The sequence below is a fragment of the Salvelinus alpinus genome, chromosome 9 (assembly GCF_045679555.1).
Source record: "Salvelinus alpinus chromosome 9, SLU_Salpinus.1, whole genome shotgun sequence".
Classification (NCBI taxonomy): Eukaryota; Metazoa; Chordata; class Actinopteri; order Salmoniformes; family Salmonidae; genus Salvelinus; species Salvelinus alpinus.
In genome coordinates this window covers 18,975,910-18,996,649 of record NC_092094.1, presented here as the reverse complement: position 1 = coordinate 18,996,649, position 20,740 = coordinate 18,975,910, and the positions used below count along the sequence as shown (strand labels likewise).

The following is a 20,740-nucleotide window of genomic DNA, read 5'->3' as shown; positions in this document are numbered from 1 at the left end:
GGTATAGCCTAGTAACAGAAGCACGTCACTAGCTCTGGTTGGTGGTGAGCCAGACAGGGTGTTGAGTACAGTATTGTCTGTGGTTGCGGTTTATTTATTTGCCCGTTACGGTGGGAAACCATATATCCTATTTTGATTTGTTCTGTTGCTCTTCTTGTAGGATATAGGTCTACTCTTTCTACTCTGTTGCTTAGCCAAACTGCCTTGTTGTCTTCTCCCCTTTCATAGTACAGTAAAATTGTTAGTGCATTTTCCTCTTATGCCCAGCCTAATACTTACCCATTGGGAGTAAGATCCCCACTTCATCCTTTGAACCAGCCTGAATGCCCTACACTAGGTCAGGAATTCCTTTCAGTGTGACATACATACCTACTGCTGGCCTGGTGACTCATGCGTTTCCTGAGAGAGTGGTGGTTTCATCATTAGCCTGCTCCGCAAACAATTTGAGCTGCGAATTGTTAATAGCTCTGTGTCTTTCACACTCCGCAATAGAGTGATTGGAAGTAGTGGAATGGAAAAATATAGGGCCCATTATTCTGATGCATGACTGCAGTCATAACGTAAGGAGAAGGGGTGTGGGTTGTAGTTGGTTCTGTAAAGTCTCTCTGAGCCAAACATTCTCAACAACACACACTGTCACTGTATGATTAGTTACCAGTGTTCGGGGGGCAAGATGTGGACTAGCTGAAATAAGATGACAAATCAGTGGTGGTGTCAAGACACTCACTCTCTTTTCATGGCATTGTTAAAATACACAAAATCAAATCCAAGTTTATTTGTCACGTGCGCCGAATACAACAGGTGTAGACCTTACAATGAAATACTTACTTACAGGCTCTAACCAATAGTGCAAAAAAGGTATTAGGTGAACAATGGGTAGGTAAAGAAATAAAACAACAGTAAAAAGACAGGCTATATACAGTAGCGAGGCTATAAAAGTAGAGAAGCTAAATACAGACAGCGGTTAGTCAGGCTGATTGAGGTAGTATGTACATGTAGATATGGTTAAAGTGACTATGCATATATGATGAACAGAGAGTAGCAGTAGCGTAAAAGAGGGGTTGGTGGGTGGTGGATGGGACACAATGCAGATAGCCCGGTTAGCCAATGTGCGGGAACACTGGTAACCTTTATTGATGTTACAGGTGAAGTGGGTTAAAAAAGCGTGGGTGAGGCCTAAATCCTATGGCCATCCCAGAGGCAGGCCGCTTTTCTGACATAATGGTTCTGATTTGTTTACGGCTTCCCTTGTATCCTGCAATCACGCTCAGATCAAAGCAGGTATCAGCTAGAGCTGCTCCCAGGCTCTCCTCTCGGCACTGCTCCCAGGCTCTCCTCTCGGCACTGCTCCCAGGCTCTCCTCTCGGCACTGCTCCCAGGCTCTCCTCTCGGCACTGCTCCCAGGCTCTCCTCTCGGCACTGCTCCCAGGCTCTCCTCTCGGCACTGCTCCCAGGCTCTCCTCTCGGCACTGCTCCCAGGCTCTCCTCTCGGCACTGCTCCCAGGCTCTCCTCTCGGCACTGCTCCCAGGCTCTCCTCTCGGCACTGCTCCCAGGCTCTCCTCTCGGCACTGCTCCCAGGCTCTCCTCTCGGCACTGCTCCCAGGCTCTCCTCTCGGCACTGCTCCCAGGCTCTCCTCTCGGCACTGCTCCCAGGCTCTCCTCTCGGCACTGCTCCCAGGCTCTCCTCTCGGCACTGCTCCCATGCCCTCCTCTCGGCACTGAGCAGAAGCTGTTTGTTTTCAGCCTGTCGGCCGGTCCTCTCCTCCCCCCTAACCTGCGCTCCACTCTCGGTGACTTCATGGATGCCCCCTACCACCATTGCCCCAGGCTAGGCCAAACACAGCCCTCAAACATCTGGAGCCACAACTCAGCCCGTGTCTGAGGTTAAACCACAACACCATGGGGGGGACCACTCAGTTATTCTCCAGGCATAGGAGGGTAACTCGCGTCTAAACTCAACGATTCACGATGGAGTTGAGCGGCGACTAGTGTGGACGTCACATAAAAGGAAGTTATCAAAAATGACTGATTTCAGCACCCAAAGAAAAGCCCGCAATTACACACATTGTCGCTATGACGTCAGAGCGCCAGTCCGCCCACGTTAGTCGCCGCTCAACAAATTTTCACTGTTTTATTCGGTTTTGTGACTTTTCAATGTCCATATTCCTGCTATTTTAGCTTGACAGGGGGTCTGCCTGTGTTACCCTCAGCGTTGTGAATGAAAGTCTTCCGTTCTGTTCATTTCATGCTTGCTGCATTGCATAGCGCTGCTCTGGAAGTGATGGGAATTCTCCAGCTGAGTGAGTGGCATTGATCTAGGTCTCACTGCACTGAGGGGGTTGAAGTTGTCTTAACTTCCCCTTGGCAACTGTTTCAATAGCTGAAACCAGTGGAACCCTCTGGAGATCATTTCTCTGCAGGCTTATGAGGCGCTGAGGCAAGTTGGTTTAACACTTAAAACAGCTAATTTCTTTTGAATAGTGCCTAAGGTAGCCTAGTCAAAATGACTTGTGGAATATGATGTCCTTATGTGACATTGGATTGGGATGACAGGATGTTCTGTATATGAAAGGAAGTGAGCTGAAACTTTTTTTTAAATCTTCTTTATGTGATTTGGAGAAAGCCTTGTTAAATCAAATCAAATTTTATTTGTCACATACACATGGTTAGCAGATGTTAATGCGAGTGTAGCGAAATGCTTGTGCTTCTAGTTCCGACAATGCAGTAATAGCCAACGAGTAATCTAACCTAACAATTTCACAACAACTACCTTATACACACAAGTGTAAAGGAATGAAGAATATGTACATAAAAATATATGAATGAGTGATGGTACAGAACGGCATAGGCAAGATGCAGTAGATGGTATCGAGTACAGTATATACATGAGATGAGTAATGTAGGGTATGTAAACATATATAAAAGTGGCATTGTTTAAAGTGGCTAGTGATACATCTTTCATAAATTTTTACATTATTAAAGTGGCTGGAGTTGAGTCAGTATGTTGGCAGCAGCCACTCAATGTTAGTAACAGTCTGATGGCCTTGAGATAGAAGCTGTTTTTCAGTCTCTCGGTCCCTGCTTTGATGCACCTGTACTGACCTCGTCTTCTGGATGATAGCGGGGTGAACAGTCAGTGGCTCGGGTGGTTGTTGTCCTTGATGATCTTTATGGCCTTCCTGTGGCATCGGGTGGTGTAGGTGTCCTGGAGGGCAGGTAGTTGCCCCCTCACTACCCTCTGGAGAGCCTTACGGTTGTGGGCGGAGCAGTTGCCGTACCAGGCGGTGATACAGCCCGACAGGATGCTCTCGATTTGTGCATCTGTAAAAGTTTGTGAGTGCTTTTGGTGACAAGCCAAATTTCTTAAGCCTCCTGAGCTTGAAGAGGCGCTGCTGCGCCTTCACCACGCTGTCTGTGTGGGTGGACCAATTCAGTTTGTCCGTGTTGTGTACGCCGAGGAACTTAACTTACTACCCTCTCCACTACTGTCACGTCGATGTGGATAGGGGGTGCTCCCTCTGTCCCTCTGTTTCCTGAAGTCCACGATCATCATCTTTGTTTTGTTGATGTTGAGTGTGAGGTTATTTTCCTGACACCACAGTCAGAGGGCCCTCACCTCCTCCCTGTAGGCCGTCTCGTTGTTGGTAATCAAGCCTACCACTGTAGTGTCGTCTGCAAACTTGATGATTGAGTTGGAGGCGTGCATGGCCACGCAGTCGTGGGTGAACAGGGAGTACAAGAGAGGGCTCAGAACGCACCCTTGTGGGGCCCCAGTGTTGAGGATCAGCGGGGTGGAGATGTTGTTACCTACCCTCACCACCTGGGGGCTGCCCGTCAGGAAGTCCAGTACCCAGTTGCACAGGGCGGGGTCGAGACCCAGGGTCTCAAGCTTGATGACGAGTTTGGAGGGTACTATGGTGTTAAATGCTGAGCTGTAGTCAATGAACAGCATTTTGACATAGGTATTCCCTCTTGTCCAAATGGGTTAGGGCAGTGTGGTTGCGATTGCGTCGTCTGTGGACCTATCGGGGCAGTAGGTTTGATATTGGGGCGGTAGGTTAGATTTGGATTCCTGCATTCCTGAAGCTAAACACAGATCACAAGTTCAAAGAAGACAACTTTGACACTTCCCATTCGTACCTGCCTACTACAGATGGCTGTTGATGTGTATCGTAGTTGGTTGACCACTCGGCTGGATCCCTTTTTGAATGAGAGGGGAAGTATTCATAATTTGCAACAGTTATGTATTTACAATATCAAAGGGACAGCTAATGACTGACAAAGAATAATAGGAGTGTTGAGGGTGATGTTGGATCACTTCCTAACTTTAAACTATACTTAACATAAATATAAACGCAACATGGAAAGTGTTGGTCCCATGTTTCATGAGCTGAAATAAAAGATCCCAGAAATGTTTCATACACACAAAACCCTTATTTCATTAAAATGTTATGCACATATTTGTTTACATCCCTGTTAGTGAGCATTTCTCATTTTCCAAGATAATCCATCCATCTGACAGCTGTGGCATATCAAGAAGCAGATTTAAACAGCAGTATCATTACACAGGTGCACCTTGTGCTGGGGACAATAAAAGGCCACTCTAAATGTGCAGTTTTGTCACACAACACAATGCCACAGATGTCTCAAGCTTTGAGGGAGTGTGCAATTGGCATGCTGACTGCAGGAATGTTCACCAGAGCTGTTGGCAGAGAATTTAATGTCCATTTCTCTACCATAAGCCGCCTCCAACGTTTTTTTTTGAGAATTTGGCAGTATATCCAACCGGCCTCACAACCGCAGACCACATGTAACCACGCCAGCCCAGGACCTCCACATCCGGCTTCTTCAATTGCAGGATCGCCTGAGACCAAACCGAGGAGTATTTTTGTCTGTGGGGAGAGACTCCATTCTGATTGGCTGGGCCTGGCTCCCTCGTGGGTGGGCTTATGCCCGCCCATGGATGTGAAATCTGTAGATTAGGAATTTATTTCAATTGACTGATTTCTGATAGACCGCTGCGCCACTCAGGAGCCCTAAGGCACTGCATCTCAGTGCTAGAGGGGTGCGTCACTACAGACACCCTGGTTCGATTCCAGGCTGTATCACAACCGGCCGTTATTGGGTGTCCCATAGGGCGGCGCACAATTGGCCCGGCGGCGTCCGGGTTTGGCCTGCTGTAGGCCGTCATTGTAAATAAGAATTTGTTCTTAACTGGCTTGCCTGGTTAAATAAAAATAAATAAAAAATAACTCAGTAAAATCTTAGAAATTGTTGCGTTTTATCTTTGTTCAGTATATATTTTCTAGAGATATGAAGTGGAATTTTGTGTTGAGTATGTGCTTATTTCCTATAACTGAGTCTAAAATGTCTCCTTTTTCTCTTCTTGTCCCAGCTGTGTCCAAGTGGAAGAGCACCATGCCGTCGACATCGATGTTTACCACTGTCCCAACTGTGATGTCCAACACGGACCCTGCTTGAGTAAGTACCACCCCACCACCACGCACTCTGTCTCTCTGCATTACTCCAGCACGGTTGATTTTAATTGCTATTTGGGGAATAGTTGCCTGTCAAGTAGATGTCTACCCTTTTCTCTCTTTATGGTCTAAAGTGGGTCTGACCTCCCAGAGCGTACGGAGGGGGGCATTATTAGAGTAATTCAATGGCAGGGTAATCATCAAATTGAGATTGAACATGGCCCTCGTTCGTCTGCGGAGGACGTGGGCTTTATGGGCTTGTGAAACGGTTTATGGAGACGATCCATAACTCAAGGCTTTCATGTTCCTCAGACACTTAAGTAGCTAGTCTAGCTCTGTGTAGTATCTACTGTGATCATGGAGTCTCTGAATGTTCAAGAGTTTAACAATTAATTGTTGCCTTTACAGTGAAAAAGCGTATCAACTGGCACCGGCACGACTACACAGAGCCTGACGATGGCAGCAGGCTGGTGCAGGCGGGGACCTCTGTGTTTGTACGAGAGCTGCAGAACAGGCCCTTTCCCAGGTACTGAAGGAGCCAAGATACCAGCCACCAGCAGGCCTGACACCCCTGTGACCAAGCCACAGATGCACACACAAGTTCACCACATAGCAGTGAGTCCCAGGTTCACACCCTGAGTTGAAAACCAGTGTTTTCTGGTGTGGTCTGGGCATTGCACTGAACCACCATGAACTGGGCTCTTGCCCCTTAGTGACATATTTCAAAGACAAACTCAACTCTTACAAAAAATGCTAGAGGCTACAGATCTGTAGGTAAACACCCCCGTCCTGCCACCCTGGATCCCTTTTCCCCAGAGCCGAAGATCCAAATCCCGTTCTGCCCATGTGTTTCTTTACCTCGACTTTACGCACACATTTTTGTGGTCACTGTCGCTTCACGTTTCTCACTGTCAATCGTGAGTGATAATTCTTTACGTTTTTTACCTGTGAAACGTCCATGCAGTATCTGCATGCCAACCATGCAATCATATTCAAATGCATTTTAGATCTTCTTGCGTCTTAGTGTTGTTTGGAATTATGTACAGTGAGAGAATTTAAGGGCAGATGGTGTTAACAAACTGTAGCATAGCCTACCTGTGTTTAGTTTCAAAGCACATATTTTGGCTAGTGGTGCGCACTGTTGAGTTTTGGCTACGAGAGAGAAATGTGACCATTATCACAATCATCCTAAAATCTCATAAGGAATGAGGTGGTGTTTTTTTGTCTTCCAGTAACATTATACTATGCTATTATATTCGGTTTTGTTATGTAGAACACTATCATTATGTGATCTTGCAGACATTGATTCAGCTTTGATCAAACTTTATTAAGCAAGCACCGTTCACCAGAGTAGCCTGTTCTGTACGAGTAGAGCAGAGACTGTGCGTAAATTAGAGAATCCTGCACATGCGCAGAAGCTTCGGGACCTTTAGCTGTAGGGAAGAGGGCTCCAGAAAAGTTGGATCCGCAGCTGCATCTAATGTTGTGTTCGTAACCAAGTGGGAGGTGGGAATTTACCAGTTGGATGCATTTACGTTCTTTTTAAACTCGTTGAGAAATGCCAATTTGCTAATGGCCTCAAGCTGCGTAAACCATAAACTAAAAGTACAACTATCATGCTTGTTAACAATTTGTGTTAAACATATTAATAGATTGCTTTTTATAAATAATGTTTTGTTGCATTTTACTGCCGGAGATGCTATTATCGAGGTAATTTCCTTAGTAGGTGAGGTCAGAGGTCAGCATGTGGGAGCTCAGGATGATGGATGAGTTTCCCACTAGTAATTACCTGTTGGAGGGCTGTTCAAGTGGATTTTTCACAGTTGTATGTGGTAAATTCCCACTTCTCACTTGGTTACGAGCGCAGCATAAACACTGCAGTGGTGCCTACTTTGACAGCTGTAATAGGTCATAGAAAACTATGACAACAGACCAACCATCAACAGACCACCTTCATGTATTCAGCCTGTGGCCCTTGAATGTGAATACATGAAGGATGATTGGTCAACACACTCCAGGAATGCATCTACTTAAAAAGAGTCAAATCAGGCTGTACCGGAGCGCAAAGTCTGTGAACAAAAGGCACCTGAATCGCTTCTTCCCCCAAGCCATAAGACTGCTGACAGTGAATCAAATGACTACACGGACTATTTGCATTGACCCCCTTTTTATTTGCACTGACTCTCTCTTGCACCGGCTTTATGCACTGGACTACCCACACACTCACACATACTACACTGACATTCCAACACACACGTGTGTAAATTTATACCCACACACGTTCACACACACACACACACACACATGCATATTGACGTCCCCTCCACACATACACACACTTTCACACTCTTCACATGCTGCTACTGTTTATTATCTATCCTGATTGCCTAGTCACTTTTACCCCTACTTACAGTGCCTTTGGAAAGTATTCAGACCTCGACTTTTCCCACATTTTGTTACGTTACAGCCTTATTTTAAAATTGATTAAATTGTTTTTTTCCCTCATCAATCTACACACAAGACCACATGACAAATCAAAAACAGGTTTTTAGAAATTGTTGCTCATTTAAAATTATCACATTTACATAAGTATTCAGACCCTTTACTCAGTACTTTGTTGAAGCACCTTTGGCAGCGATTACAGGCTCAAGTCTTCTTGGGTATGACGCTACAAGCTTGGCACACCTGTATTTGGGGAGTTTCTCCCATTCCTCTCTGCAGATCCTCTTAAGCTCTGTCAGGTTGGATGGGGAGCGTTGCTGTACAGCTTTTTTCAGGTCTCTCCAGAGATGTTTGATCGGGTGCAAGTCCGTGCTATGGCTGGGCCACTCAAGGACATTCAGAGACTTGTCCCGAAGCCACTCCTGCGTTGTCTTGGCTGTGTGCTTAGGGTCGTTGTCCTGTAGCAAGGTAAACGTTCACCCCAGTCTGAGGTCTTGAGCACTCTGGAGCAGGTTTTCATCAAGGATTTCTCTCTGTACTTTGCTCTGTTCATCTTTCCCTCAATCCTGACTAGTCTCCCAGTCCCTGCTGCTGAAAAACAACCCCACAGCATGATGCTGCCACCACACTTCACTGTAGGGATGGTGCCAGGTTTCTTCCAGACGTGACGCTTGGCATTCAGGCCAAAGAGTTCAATCTTGGTTTCATCAGACCAGAGAATCTTGTTTCTCATGGTCTGAGATTCTTTAGGTGCCTTTTGGCAAACTCCAAGCATGCTGTCACGTCTTTTACTGAGGAGTGACTTCCATATGGCCACTCTACAATAATGGCCTTATTGGTGGAGTGTTGCAGAGATGGTTGTCCTTCTAGGAAGTCTTGGTAGTTCCAAACTTCTTCCATTTTAAGAATGATGGAGGCCACTGTGTTCTTGGGGACCTTCAATGCTGTAGACATGTTTTGGTACTATTCCCCAGATCTGTGCCTCGACACAATCCTGTCTCGGAGCTCTACAGACAATTAATTCGACCTCATGGCTTGGTTTTTGCTCTGACATGTACTGTCAACTGTGGGACCTTCTCTAGATGTGTGTGCATTTCCAAATCATGTCCAATCATTTGAATTTACCACAGGTGGTCTCCAAGTTGTAGAAACATCTCAAGGATGATCAATGGAAACAGGATTCATCTGACCTCAATTTTGAGTCTCGTAGCAAAGGGAATACTTATGTAAATAAGGTATTTCTGTTTTTAACCTGTTTTCGCTTTGTCATTATGGGGTATTGTGTGTAGATTGAGGATTTGTATTTATTTATTATATTTTAGAATAAGACTAACTTAACAAAATGTAGAAAAAGTCAAGGAGTCTGAATACTTTCTGAAGGCACTGTAATTATCAGACTCAAGTTACAAATGCTGGTAAACACTGAAATATATTTAACTTATATTTTTTTCACTAAAATAGTACAGTCGTGGCCAAAAGTTGAGAATGACACAAATATAAATTTTCATAAAATCTGCTGCCTCAGTTTGTATGATGCCAATTTGGATATACTCCAGAATGTTATGAAGAGTGATCAGATGAATTGCAATTAATTGCAAAGTCCCTCTTTGCCATGCAGATGAACTGAAACCCCCAAAAACAGTTCCACTACATTTCAGCCCTGCCACAAAAGGACCAGCTGACAGCATGTCAGTGATTCTCTCGTTAACACAGGTGTGAGTGTTGGCGAGGACAAGGCTGGAGATCACTCTGTCATGCTGATTGAGTTCGAATAACAGACTGGAAGCTTCAAAAGGAGGCTGGTGCTTGGAATCATTGTTCTTCCTCTGTCAACCATGGTTACCTGCAAGGAAACACGTGCCGTCATCATTGCTTTGCAAAAAAAGGGCTTCACAGGCAAGGATATTGCTGCCAGTAAGATTGCACCTAAATCAACCATTTATCAGATCATCAAGAACTTCAAGGAGAGCGGTTCAATTGTTGTGAAGAAGGCTTCAGGGCGCCCTAGAAAGTCCAGCAAGCACCAGGACTGTCTCCTAAAGTTAATTCAGCTGCGGAATCGGGGCACCACCAGTACAGAGCTTGCTCAGGAATGGCAGCAGGCAGGTGTGAGTGCATCTGCACGCACAGTGTGGCGAAGACTTTTGGAGGATGGCCTGGTGTCAAGAAGGGAAGCAAAGAAGCCACTTCTCTCCAGGAAAAACATCAGGGACGGACTGATATTCTGCAAAAGGTACAGGGATTGGACTGCTGAGGACTGGGGTAAAGTCATTTTCTCTGGTGAATCCCCTTTCTGATTGTTTAGGGCATCTGGAAAAAATCTTGTCCGGAGAAGACAAGGTGAGCGCTAACATCAGTCCTGTGTTATGCCAACAGTAAAGCATCCTGAGACCATTCATGTGTGGGGTTGCTTCTCAGCCAAGGGAGTGGGCTCACTCACAATTTTGCCTAGAACACAGCCATGAATAAAGAATGGCACCAACACATCCTCCGAGAGCAACTTCTCCCAACCATCCAGGAACAGTTTGGTGACGAACAATGCCTTTTCCAGCATGATGGAACACCTTGCCATAAGGCAAAAGTGATAACTAAGTGGCTCAGGGAACAAAACATCGATATTTTGGGTCCATGGCCAGGAAACTCACCAGACCTTAAACCCATTGAGAACTTGTGGTCAATCCTGAAGAGGTGGGTGGACAAACAAAAACCCACAAATTCCGACAAACTCCAAGCATTGATTATGCAAGAATGGGCTGCCATCAGTCAGGATGTGGGCCAGAAGTGAATTTGACAGCATGCCAGGGCGGATTGTAGAGGTCTTGAAAAAGAACGGTCAACACTGCAAATATTTCCAACTTCATGTAATTGTCAATAAAAGCCTTTGACACTTATGAAATGCTTGTAATTATATTTCAGTATTCCATAGTGACATTGACAAAAGTATCTAAAGACACTGAAGCAGCAAACTTTGTGGAAATTATTATTTGTGTCATTCTCAAAACTTTTGGCCACGACTGTACACTGGGCCTTTACTGTATTAGTGGACCAATATAGATGTCTTCATCACGGGCACAAAAAACATCTGCAAAAATTGCAACACCCCCACCCCAACTACTTCCTGCAGCTGTGGTTATTGTTATTTTATTGTGTTACTATTACATAAAAAAAAAAAAAAATCTTACTTTTTCACTTTGGTTGGTTAAAACTTCTTATGGCTGCAGGGGCAGTATTGAGTAGCTTGGATGAAAGGTGCACAAAGGTGCCCAGAGTAAACGGCCTGCTCCTCAGTCATAGTTGCTAATATATGCAGATTATTATTATTAGTATTGGATAGAAAACACTCTTAAGTTTCAAAAACTGTTTGATTTATGTCTGTGAGTATCACAGAACTCATATGGCAGGCAAAAACCTGAGAAGAAATCCAACCAGGAGGTGAGAAATCTGAGGTTGGTCGATTTTCAACTCATCGCCTATTGAATACACAGTAGGATATGGATCTCTTTGCACTTCCTACGGCTTCCACTAGATGTCAACAGTCTGTAGAACCTCGAATGAAGCTTCTACTGTGATGTGGAGCCGGATGGGAGCTGTTCGAGTCAGTGGTCTGGCAGAGAGCCAGGTCCTGGTCACGTGCATTTCACATGATAGGGACCTGCGTTCCATTACTTCTTATAGACACAAAGGAATTCTCCGGTTGGAACGTTATTGAATATTTATGATAACATCCTAAAGATTGATTCTATACTTAGTTTGACAAGTTTCTTCGACCTGTAATATAACTTTTTGAAGTTTTCGTTCGGCTGGACCTGCACAAGCGTTTGGATTTGTTTACCAAACATGCTAACAAAAATAGCTATTTGGACATAAATGATGGACATTACCGAACAAAATGAACATTTCTTGTGGGAGTCCTGGGAGTGCATTCCGACGAAGATCAGCAAAGGTAAGTGAAGATTTATAATGCTTTTTATGAGTTTTGTTGACTGCACAATTTGGCGGGTAACTGTATGGCTTACTTTTGTGGCTGAACGCTGTTCTCAGATTATTGTGCTTTTGCCGAAAGCTTTTTGAAATCTGACACAGCGGTTGCATTAACTTCTTGCAACTATAGGGGGTGCTGTTCCGCATTAGCATATTTGTGTCTCCAAATTAAACTGCCTCGTGCTAAATTCTTGATCGTACAATATGCATATTATTGTTATTATTGGATAGAAAACAGTCTATAGTTTCTATAGGAGTTGAAATTTTGTCTCTGAGTGGTACAGAACAATTTCTACAGCACTTTTCATGACAGGGTTCAGATTTCAGAAATTTTTACCTCTGATCTGGGGTCTGTTTTTAAGGCGACAGTGAATGCTATGAAGAAACCGACACTGCCTACGTCTTCCTCTGGGTGTCTGTACGTCATCACGTTTTCAATGAACTCGATGGGATATTCCCAGCCATTATAAAAGCCCAAAATGTACAGAGACCCCCCTTTCTCATCGTGCGCCTGAAGCGTGAAGGCCATCGGACTTGCCTCGTTCCAAATCGTTTTTTAGAGAGTGATATTTCTCCGGTCATGTTTTCAGTCGTTATAGTTGTTAAAAACATCATAATGTAGTTAATTTGAACCGTTTTATAGCAATTTATATCCGTTTAGTGCGATTTTGAGGAATTTATTTGTCGTGCCCTTTTTAGCTTTGGAAACGTTTCGGGGTGTCGGTCGTTGGTGGTGGACATTTCGAAGGACAGAGGACATCTATCGACCAAAAGACGTTTATAACATAGAAAGGATACATTGCCCAAGAATATGATGGAAGATCAGCTCAAAGTAAGCAATATTTAATATGATAAACCGTGTTTCTGTCGAAATATTTTAAACGCATATTTCGCCATTTTGTTTGGTATAGCTTCACCTGGCGAACCCTGTATTGAAAAGTAAGGATAATTTTAAAAATGTAAATCAGCGGTTGCATTAAGAACTAATTTGTCTTTCGATTCCTGTCTACCCTGTATTTTTTAGTCAAGTATATGATTAGCTTTCAATTAAACTAGATCACTCTGATAGATGACGTCAGACATATTGAGGCTTGATTTCCTAGTATTTTTATTGTGTAACCACGGTTTTGTATGGCTAAATATGCACCTTTTCGAACAAACTGTATATGTATGTTGTAAAATGATGTTACAGGAGTGTCATCGGAAGAATTCTGAGAAGGTTAGTGAAAAAATTAATATCTTTTGGCGGTGATTACGTTATAGCGCTCTTTGGCTGGAATCGATGCTCTGGTAACGTTGGAACATGTAGTATGCTAACTTATCGATTTATTGTGTTTTCGCTGAAAAACGCTTAGAAAATCTGAAATATGGTCTGAAATCACAAGAACTGGGTCTTTCCATTGCTATGCTTTGTCTATTTTTATGAAATGTTTTATGATGAGTAAATTGGTCATACACGTTGCTCTATCTAGTAATTCTAGTGGATTTGTGATGGTCGGTGCAATTGTAAACTGTGATTTCTACCTGAAATATGCACTTTTTTCTAACAAAAACTATCCTATACCATGAATATGTTATCAGACTGTCATCTGATGGTTTTTTTTATAGGTTATTGGCTATCAATATCTTAGTTGAGCCGAATTGGTGATAGCACCTGAAGGAGTAAGAAACTGATGGAGTTAGAATAGTGGTGTATTTTGCTAACGTGTTTAGCTAATAGATTTACATATTTTGTCTTCCCTGTAAAACATTTTAAAAATCTGAAATGGTGGCTTTATTCACAAGATCTGTATCTTTCATCTGGTGTCTTGGACTTGTGATTTAATGATATTTAGATGCTACTATCTACTTGTGAAGCTATGCTATCTATGCTAATCAGTGTGTGGGGGGTGGGGGGTGCTCCCGGATCCGGGGTTAGTAGCCGTGAAAGGTTAAAAGAACAAGTGTATCTTTAATTCTATGTAAAACATGTATCTTTCATCAAAGTTTTTGATGAGTATTTATGTTATTTGATGTGGCTCTCTGCAATTTCTCCGGATATTTTGAAGGCATTTCTGAACATGGCGCCAATGTAAACGGAGGTTTTTGAATATAAATATGAACTTAATCGAACAAAACATATATGTATTGTGTAACATGAAGTCCTATGAGTGTCATCTGATGAAGATCATCAAAGGTTAGTGATTAATTTTATCTCTTTCTGCTTTTTGTGACTCCTGTCTTTGGCTGGAAGAATAGCTGTGTTTTTCTGTGATTTTGCGGTGACCTAACATAATCGTTTGTGGTGCTTTCGCTGTAAAGCCTATTTGAAATCGGACACTTTGGTGGGATTAACAACAAGATTACCGTTAAAATGGTATAAGATACATGTATGTTTGAGGAATTTTAATTATGAGATTTGTTGTTTGAATTTGGAGCCCTGCACTTTCACTAGCTGTTGTCATATCATCCCGTTAACGGGATTGCAGCCATAAGAAGTTTTAAGGGCTCGTGTTGTAAGCATTTCACGGTAAAGTCTACACCTGTTGTATTTGGCGCATGTGACCAATAAAATGTTATTTGATCAGATGTATTCATATAAATGACCCCTCTTTCCTTTGTTGCAGTGCGGCTGAGATCCTGGTGCAGATGCAGGGGCATCAGGTAACACAGAAGTACCTGGAGAAGCAGGGCTTCAGCTACCCCATCGCCGTTCCCCAACTAGGCGGACTGGGTCTCAAGCTGCCCCCCTCCAGCTTCTCTGTCAGGGATGTGGAGGAGTATGTTGGTAAGAAGAGAATATTTTAAGAATCGATCACAGTGTGCTGTTTTGGTGCCTTTGTTTGATTTGAGTACATTAACTGTAACATATTTATTTTCAGAACTTGCCCATTTTCAAAGGAATTGGGTCAGTGTGCTAATATATGTTTTCTATGAACACAAGCTCTCTAGACATTTCTGGATCATTTACCACTGAGGGAGATGTTAAATCGAATGTGTTTATTAATGAGATGCTAGCTCAGCATCTTGTTGAGGATTTAGGATTAATATTTAAGTGCTTGCTGTGTAACCTGTCTGTACATTACTGTAACTTAATGTGCCTCGGGGCCATCTCAGGTAAACGAGCTGGGAGGTTTACTTGGTCCGTCTTTTTACATATTACATTAAAGGTAGAGTCAGTGAAATGATGTTGCCATGAGCAGCACCCCATATATTGAGATGAGTGAGATGCAAGACTTTTCTCTCACACGGTCACACACAGTATCTGCACATGTGCACGGTGGAGGTTTAACACTGCAACAGGACTCTTACTGATCTTGCGGGTCCCGAGCGATTCCGGCAGGAATGGGAGTGAAGTTCTAGAGTCAAGTTTGGGACCGGATCGACAGTCAACAGGAACGGGCAGTACAGGAATAGGTATACAATGAGTTTTAAATTTCTTTGGAAAAATAAATGAATCTATACAAAATAAATGCTTATTTCCCCCCTCCCCCTTCCGTCGGCTCACTCTCGCGCCTCGCTCCAGTTTTAGCCAGTGACTACTTTACCTCAGATGCCAACATAGGCTAAGTCAGTGAATGATGAAGCCTTCAAGAGAGGAGTTGCAGCCAAGGACCTATCATTAACATTAGAGCCAAGGAAAGAGCAATGTTTTAGCTACATTTTATGGTTGTCTTTGACAATGAAGGAACTGAGTACACAGCATGTAAAATTTTTTATAAAAATGCTGTGGTTTAATCAAATGGGCTACCAACCAAACGGTGTGGCATAGCTGCTCTAGGCCTTCTCCCAACAACGTTACCGGTCAAGCCCAATTGTTTGCGTATTTTACTAAACCCGTGCCATGTGAGGTGAAGAGTGAAATACAAATAAATTGACTGATGCAGTACTGCCACTGAGTTTTATACTTTTTTAAAAAAATTGTAAGTTCATGTTGTAAGTGTTGGAGCCTAAATATTCATACACTACCTTTCAAAAGTTTGCGGTCACTTAAAAATGTCCTTGTTTTTGAAAGAAAAGCACTTTTTTTAAATTTTATTTAAAATAACATCAAATTGATCAGAAATACAGTGTAGACATTGTTAATGTTGTAAATGACTTTTGTAGCTGGAAACGGCAGATTTTCTTTTTTAGATAAAAAAAAAAAAATGGAATATCTACATAGGCTTACAGAGGCCCATTATCAGCAACCATCACTCCTGTGTTCCAATGGCACGTTGTGTTAGCTAATCCAAGTTTATCATTTTATAAGGCTAATTGATCATTAGAAAACCCTTTTGCAATTAGGTTAGCACAGCTGAAAACTGTGCTGAATTAAAGAAGCAATAAGTGGCCTTTAGACTATTTATCTGGAGCATCAGCATTTATAGGTTCGATTACATGCTCAAAATGGCCAGAAACAAAGAACTTTCTTCTGTAACTCGTCAGTCTATTCTTGTTCTGAGAAATGAAGGCTATTCCATGCGAGAAATTGCCAAGAAAATGAAGATTTCGTACAACGCTATGTACTACTACATCATCAGTTTTCCTCTTGTCATGTCAGTCATTGCAGACCTTAGAGAGAGCTATTTATTACTTGTCGAAAATGTCCAGATCAAGTAGCCCATGTCAGCTAGCGTTTTTTTTAGCTAGGTTTTTTTTTATCCCATAGATTTTGTAGTAATGTAGTCACTCAAATATCACATGAATACACATTAGACATGACAAAGTGTGTAGCATTGCAGGAAATAAACTTTAAACCTACAACATTGTCTCTCTGCCAACAAGAGAGGTGAGAAGTTTGTGTCATGAACAGTGCTTGTGTCCATAGAAATGTGTGTGCGTGGGGGTGGGGGGTGGGGGCACGGATTGTGCCCTAATGCTGGAAGGGGGACCTGAGTGAAAAAGTGTATTTAGAAAACACTCTTATCCAGAGAAACTTAGTCAGTGCATTTAACTAAGATAGTAAAGACAACCACATATCACAGTTGCATATTGAATTACTGAAATTATTTTAAATACTTCATTTTACACAATAGCCTACATATTTCTGCGAGTAAAAATGAGCACAGGACGGGAGTGATTTTTATCGGGAAGGGGCAGGAACGTTTTGGGGTTATAGAACTGTTGCTGGATCAGAACAATACAGGACAAATATTCACAGGAATGAATTTTCACTTCCGAGTCAATCTCTAGTGTAGGGGTTCGCTTTACACTGTTCAGTGTGGTAGTCAGTGCACCAAAACAGTGAAGTTGAGCCTCGCACTTCAATGTTCTTAATTGTTGCGGAAATTGACCCACAATGCTGTTTACTTTCTGCATCTACGTCCTATCTCTGAGTCTACCTTTAATCCACCAATAATGAAAACGTGTGTAGATAATGGTGGATTAGTTTACAGAAGACAGTGTTTCATCACCTCTCTCCACAATTGAGTTTGGTACTTATGGAATCCCCTTACTTCCCCAGTACATTATCAGACATCTCAGGTTCATGTCCGGCTAAGTTTTTTTGGGCTCAAATTACGTTCACTCTGCTCCTTCAGTCTACTGCACACACACACAAACACAGAGTGGAGACAAAACCATCTCACTTTTGCAGCTAACCTGAGAAAGTGCAGCACTGGCCATTGTGCCTCTTAACCTTGAGACAATGATTCCCATGCTTTTTTATTTAATGCCCACAGTCAGAGTGTGGCAGTGGAACTGTACACTAGAAAGGGTTAATGGTATGCTTTTCCATTGGGGTAATCATGCTCCAAACTCTGATCTCGCTACTATGTCAGAGACTAAATCATTTTGTGCACTGTTCTGTAGGTCTGAACACAATGTTATTTGTCACTGGCAGAAGCACACAGACTTCTCCCAGTAATTCGTTACTCTTCATTCTCACAGTGAGATGTTGTGGTCTTTATGGCACTGGGACTCCTGAAAGCTCCTTGGCTTTCAGCTCCTAAGCTGCAATATGTAATTTTTTTCACATTGAAAGACCTACAACATATATTTCTTTCTCATTGAACATCAGTCTAAGAAGCTGAATATCTGTTCTATGTGCGTTATTCTATGATTCCCATTCTTAAGTTTTGTTTTTGCATTTTTACTTTTGGTTTTGTACACCAGCTGAAAATACATTATTTTTGGTTAAAGAAAATATATTTCACAGCGGTTTAAATGGTACAATGATTCTCTATACTAAATTTTTGCAACCAGGAAATGGCGGTGCAATTTCTGCATAGTGCATCTTTAAGCTAAGCCTGTGGTGTCAACCTGTGTCAACCTGACAATCAAATCCAAATGGTCCAGTCAATGAATGGCCGTATTCATGTGTGGGTCTCTTTGGGGGTAGATTAGTCTGAAAATATTTTCTGACATTATTCATTTTGACATATATTTTATTTTTTTAAAGAGACTTTGAGATTCTGTTTAATGAAAAGCGCTATGTACAGTGGGGCAAAAAAGTATTTAGTCAGCCACCAATTGTGCAAGTTCTCCCACTTAAAAAGATGAGAGAGGCCTGTAATTTTCATCATAGGTACACTTCAACTATGACAGACAAAATGAGGGGGAAAAAATCCAGAAAATCACATTGTAGGATTTTTTATGAATTTATTTGCAAATTATGGTGGAAAATAAGTATTTGGTCACCTACAAACAAGCAAGATTTCTGGCTCTCACAGACCTGTAACTTCTTCTTTAAGAGGCTCCTCTGTCTTCCACTCGTTACCTGTATTAATGGCACCTGTTTGAACTTGTTATCAATATAAAAGACACCTGTCCACAACCTCAAACAGTCACACTCCAAACTCCACTATGGCCAAGACCAAAGAGCTGTCAAAGGACACCAGAAACAAAATTGTAGACCTGCACCAGGCTGGGAAGACTGAATCTGCAGTAGGTAAGCAGTTTGGTTTGAAGAAATCAACTGTGGGAGCAATTATTAGGAAATGGAAGACATACAAGACCACTGATAATCTCCCTCGATCTGGGGCTCCACGCAAGATCTCACCCCGTGGGGTCAAAATGATCACAAGAACGGTGAGCAAAAATCCCAGAACCACACGGGGGGACCTAGTGAATGACCTGCAGAGAGCTGGGACCAAAGTAACAAAGCCTACCATCAGTAACACACTACGCCGCCAGGGACTCAAATCCTGCAGTGCCAGACGTGTCCCCCTGCTTAAGCCAGTACATGTCCAGGCTCGTCTGAAGTTTGCTAGAGAGCATTTGGATGATCCAGAAGAAGATTGGGAGAATGTCATATGGTCAGATGAAACCAAAATATAACTTTTTGGTAAACTCAACTCGTCGTGTTTGGAGGACAAAGAATGCTGAGTTGCATCCAAAGAACACCATACCTACTGTGAAGCATGGGGGTGGAAACATCATGCTTTGGGGCTGTTTTTCTGCAAAGGGACCAGGACGACTGATCCGTGTAAAGAAAAGAATGAATCGGGCTATGTATCGTGAGGTTTTGAGTGAAAACCTCCTTCCATCAGCAAGGGCATTGAAGATGAAACGTGGCTGGGTCTTTCAGCATGACAATGATCCCAAACACACCGCCCGGGCAACGAAGGAGTGGCTTCGTAAGAAGCATTTCAAGGTCCTGGAGTGGCCTAGCCAGTCTCCAGATCTCAACCCCATAGAAAATCTTTGGAGGGAGTTGAAAGTCCGTGTTGCCCAGCAACAGCCCCAAAAACATCACTGCTCAAGAGGAGATCTGCATGGTGGAATGGGCCAAAATACCAGCAACAGTGTGTGAAAACCTTGTGAAGACTTACAGAAAACGTTTGACCTCTGTCATTGCCAACAAAGGGTATATAACAAAGGTATTGAGAAACTTTTGTTATTGACAAAATACTTATTTTCCACCATAATTTGCAAATAAATTCATAAAAAATCCTACAATGTGATTTTCTGGATTTTTTTCCCTCATTTTGTCTGTCATAGTTGAAGTGTACCTATGATGAAAATTACAGGCCTCTCATCTTTTTAAGTGGGAGAACTTGCACAATTGGTGGCTGACTAAATACTTTTTTGCCCCACTGTACATTTATTATATTCACAATAATGTTTAAATGCTTCATAACAATCCAAGCATTCACCACAGGCCAGCTGCCCAGCTAATCAATTTAGCTCATTGGGCACTCTGCCTGCTAGGCCCAGTAAGATATTGTATTGAAAAATGTGTTTTCCATGCCATCTCTCCATTTTAGCCTAATGGCAAACCTGTTGTAAATCAGCTATTGCCCTTTTCGGAGCATGGTTGTTACATCACACTATCCAAGCACTTCAGACCTGGTACTAAGAAAGCCTCATCTATTCTCCAGGAAACCTGTGCTTCTGGTCCCTGACTGGTACTGGATGAAAGATTGATGAAGAGATCATAATTGCTTATATGAGGACCATAAATATTTGCCTAGGACATTTGTGGCTGGAGAGATTTATTGCCCCCACTTGTCGTTGGTCATACTACGCCCAGGCAGCGCCCTTCCCCATTTGTACACAGGTGCTCTCCTGGCTGTTCTGTATGTGAGGCTGCTCTGCCTTTACCTGTTCCCTGACATCAAGCGGTGGCCAGTGGGGCCAAACAGGGCTGGGCTTGCACAACTACCAGCTGTCCTGGTACTGCCCCATGTCTGTTCACCGCTCCCCCCTCCGCCATTTTCTATTTGCCTTTGGTTATTTACACACATGAAAGACATTAACCAACTCTTACTAGGTACCCTCCAAGCCTTCCCTCCTCCTGTTGTTGCCTTCATCACTGGGAGTACAGTAATTGGATCTGGAGAGATTGCTTTGGATTTTTCAATGCACCTCCTCCAGTGGGGAGACTGCAGCAGCACTGAGGTATCCATCAGAAGTATTAGGGGGGTTATGAAAGTGT

The 20,740-nt window shown here is 42.9% G+C and overlaps 1 protein-coding gene across 7 annotated transcripts in view; it reads left to right on the top strand.

Annotated features, from left to right (window-relative positions):
- The window catches only part of LOC139584451 (lysine-specific demethylase 7B-like), a 54,672-nt gene that overhangs the window by 17,891 nt on the left and 16,041 nt on the right, over positions 1–20,740 (top strand). For all 7 annotated transcript variants that reach the window (XM_071416324.1, XM_071416327.1, XM_071416326.1 and 4 more), the window contains exons 2-4: positions 5,397–5,482; positions 5,887–6,004; positions 14,508–14,668. In XM_071416324.1, coding sequence (XP_071272425.1) covers positions 5,397–5,482; positions 5,887–6,004; positions 14,508–14,668 — 365 coding nt within the window. The remainder of the gene's footprint in view (positions 1–5,396; positions 5,483–5,886; positions 6,005–14,507; positions 14,669–20,740) is intronic.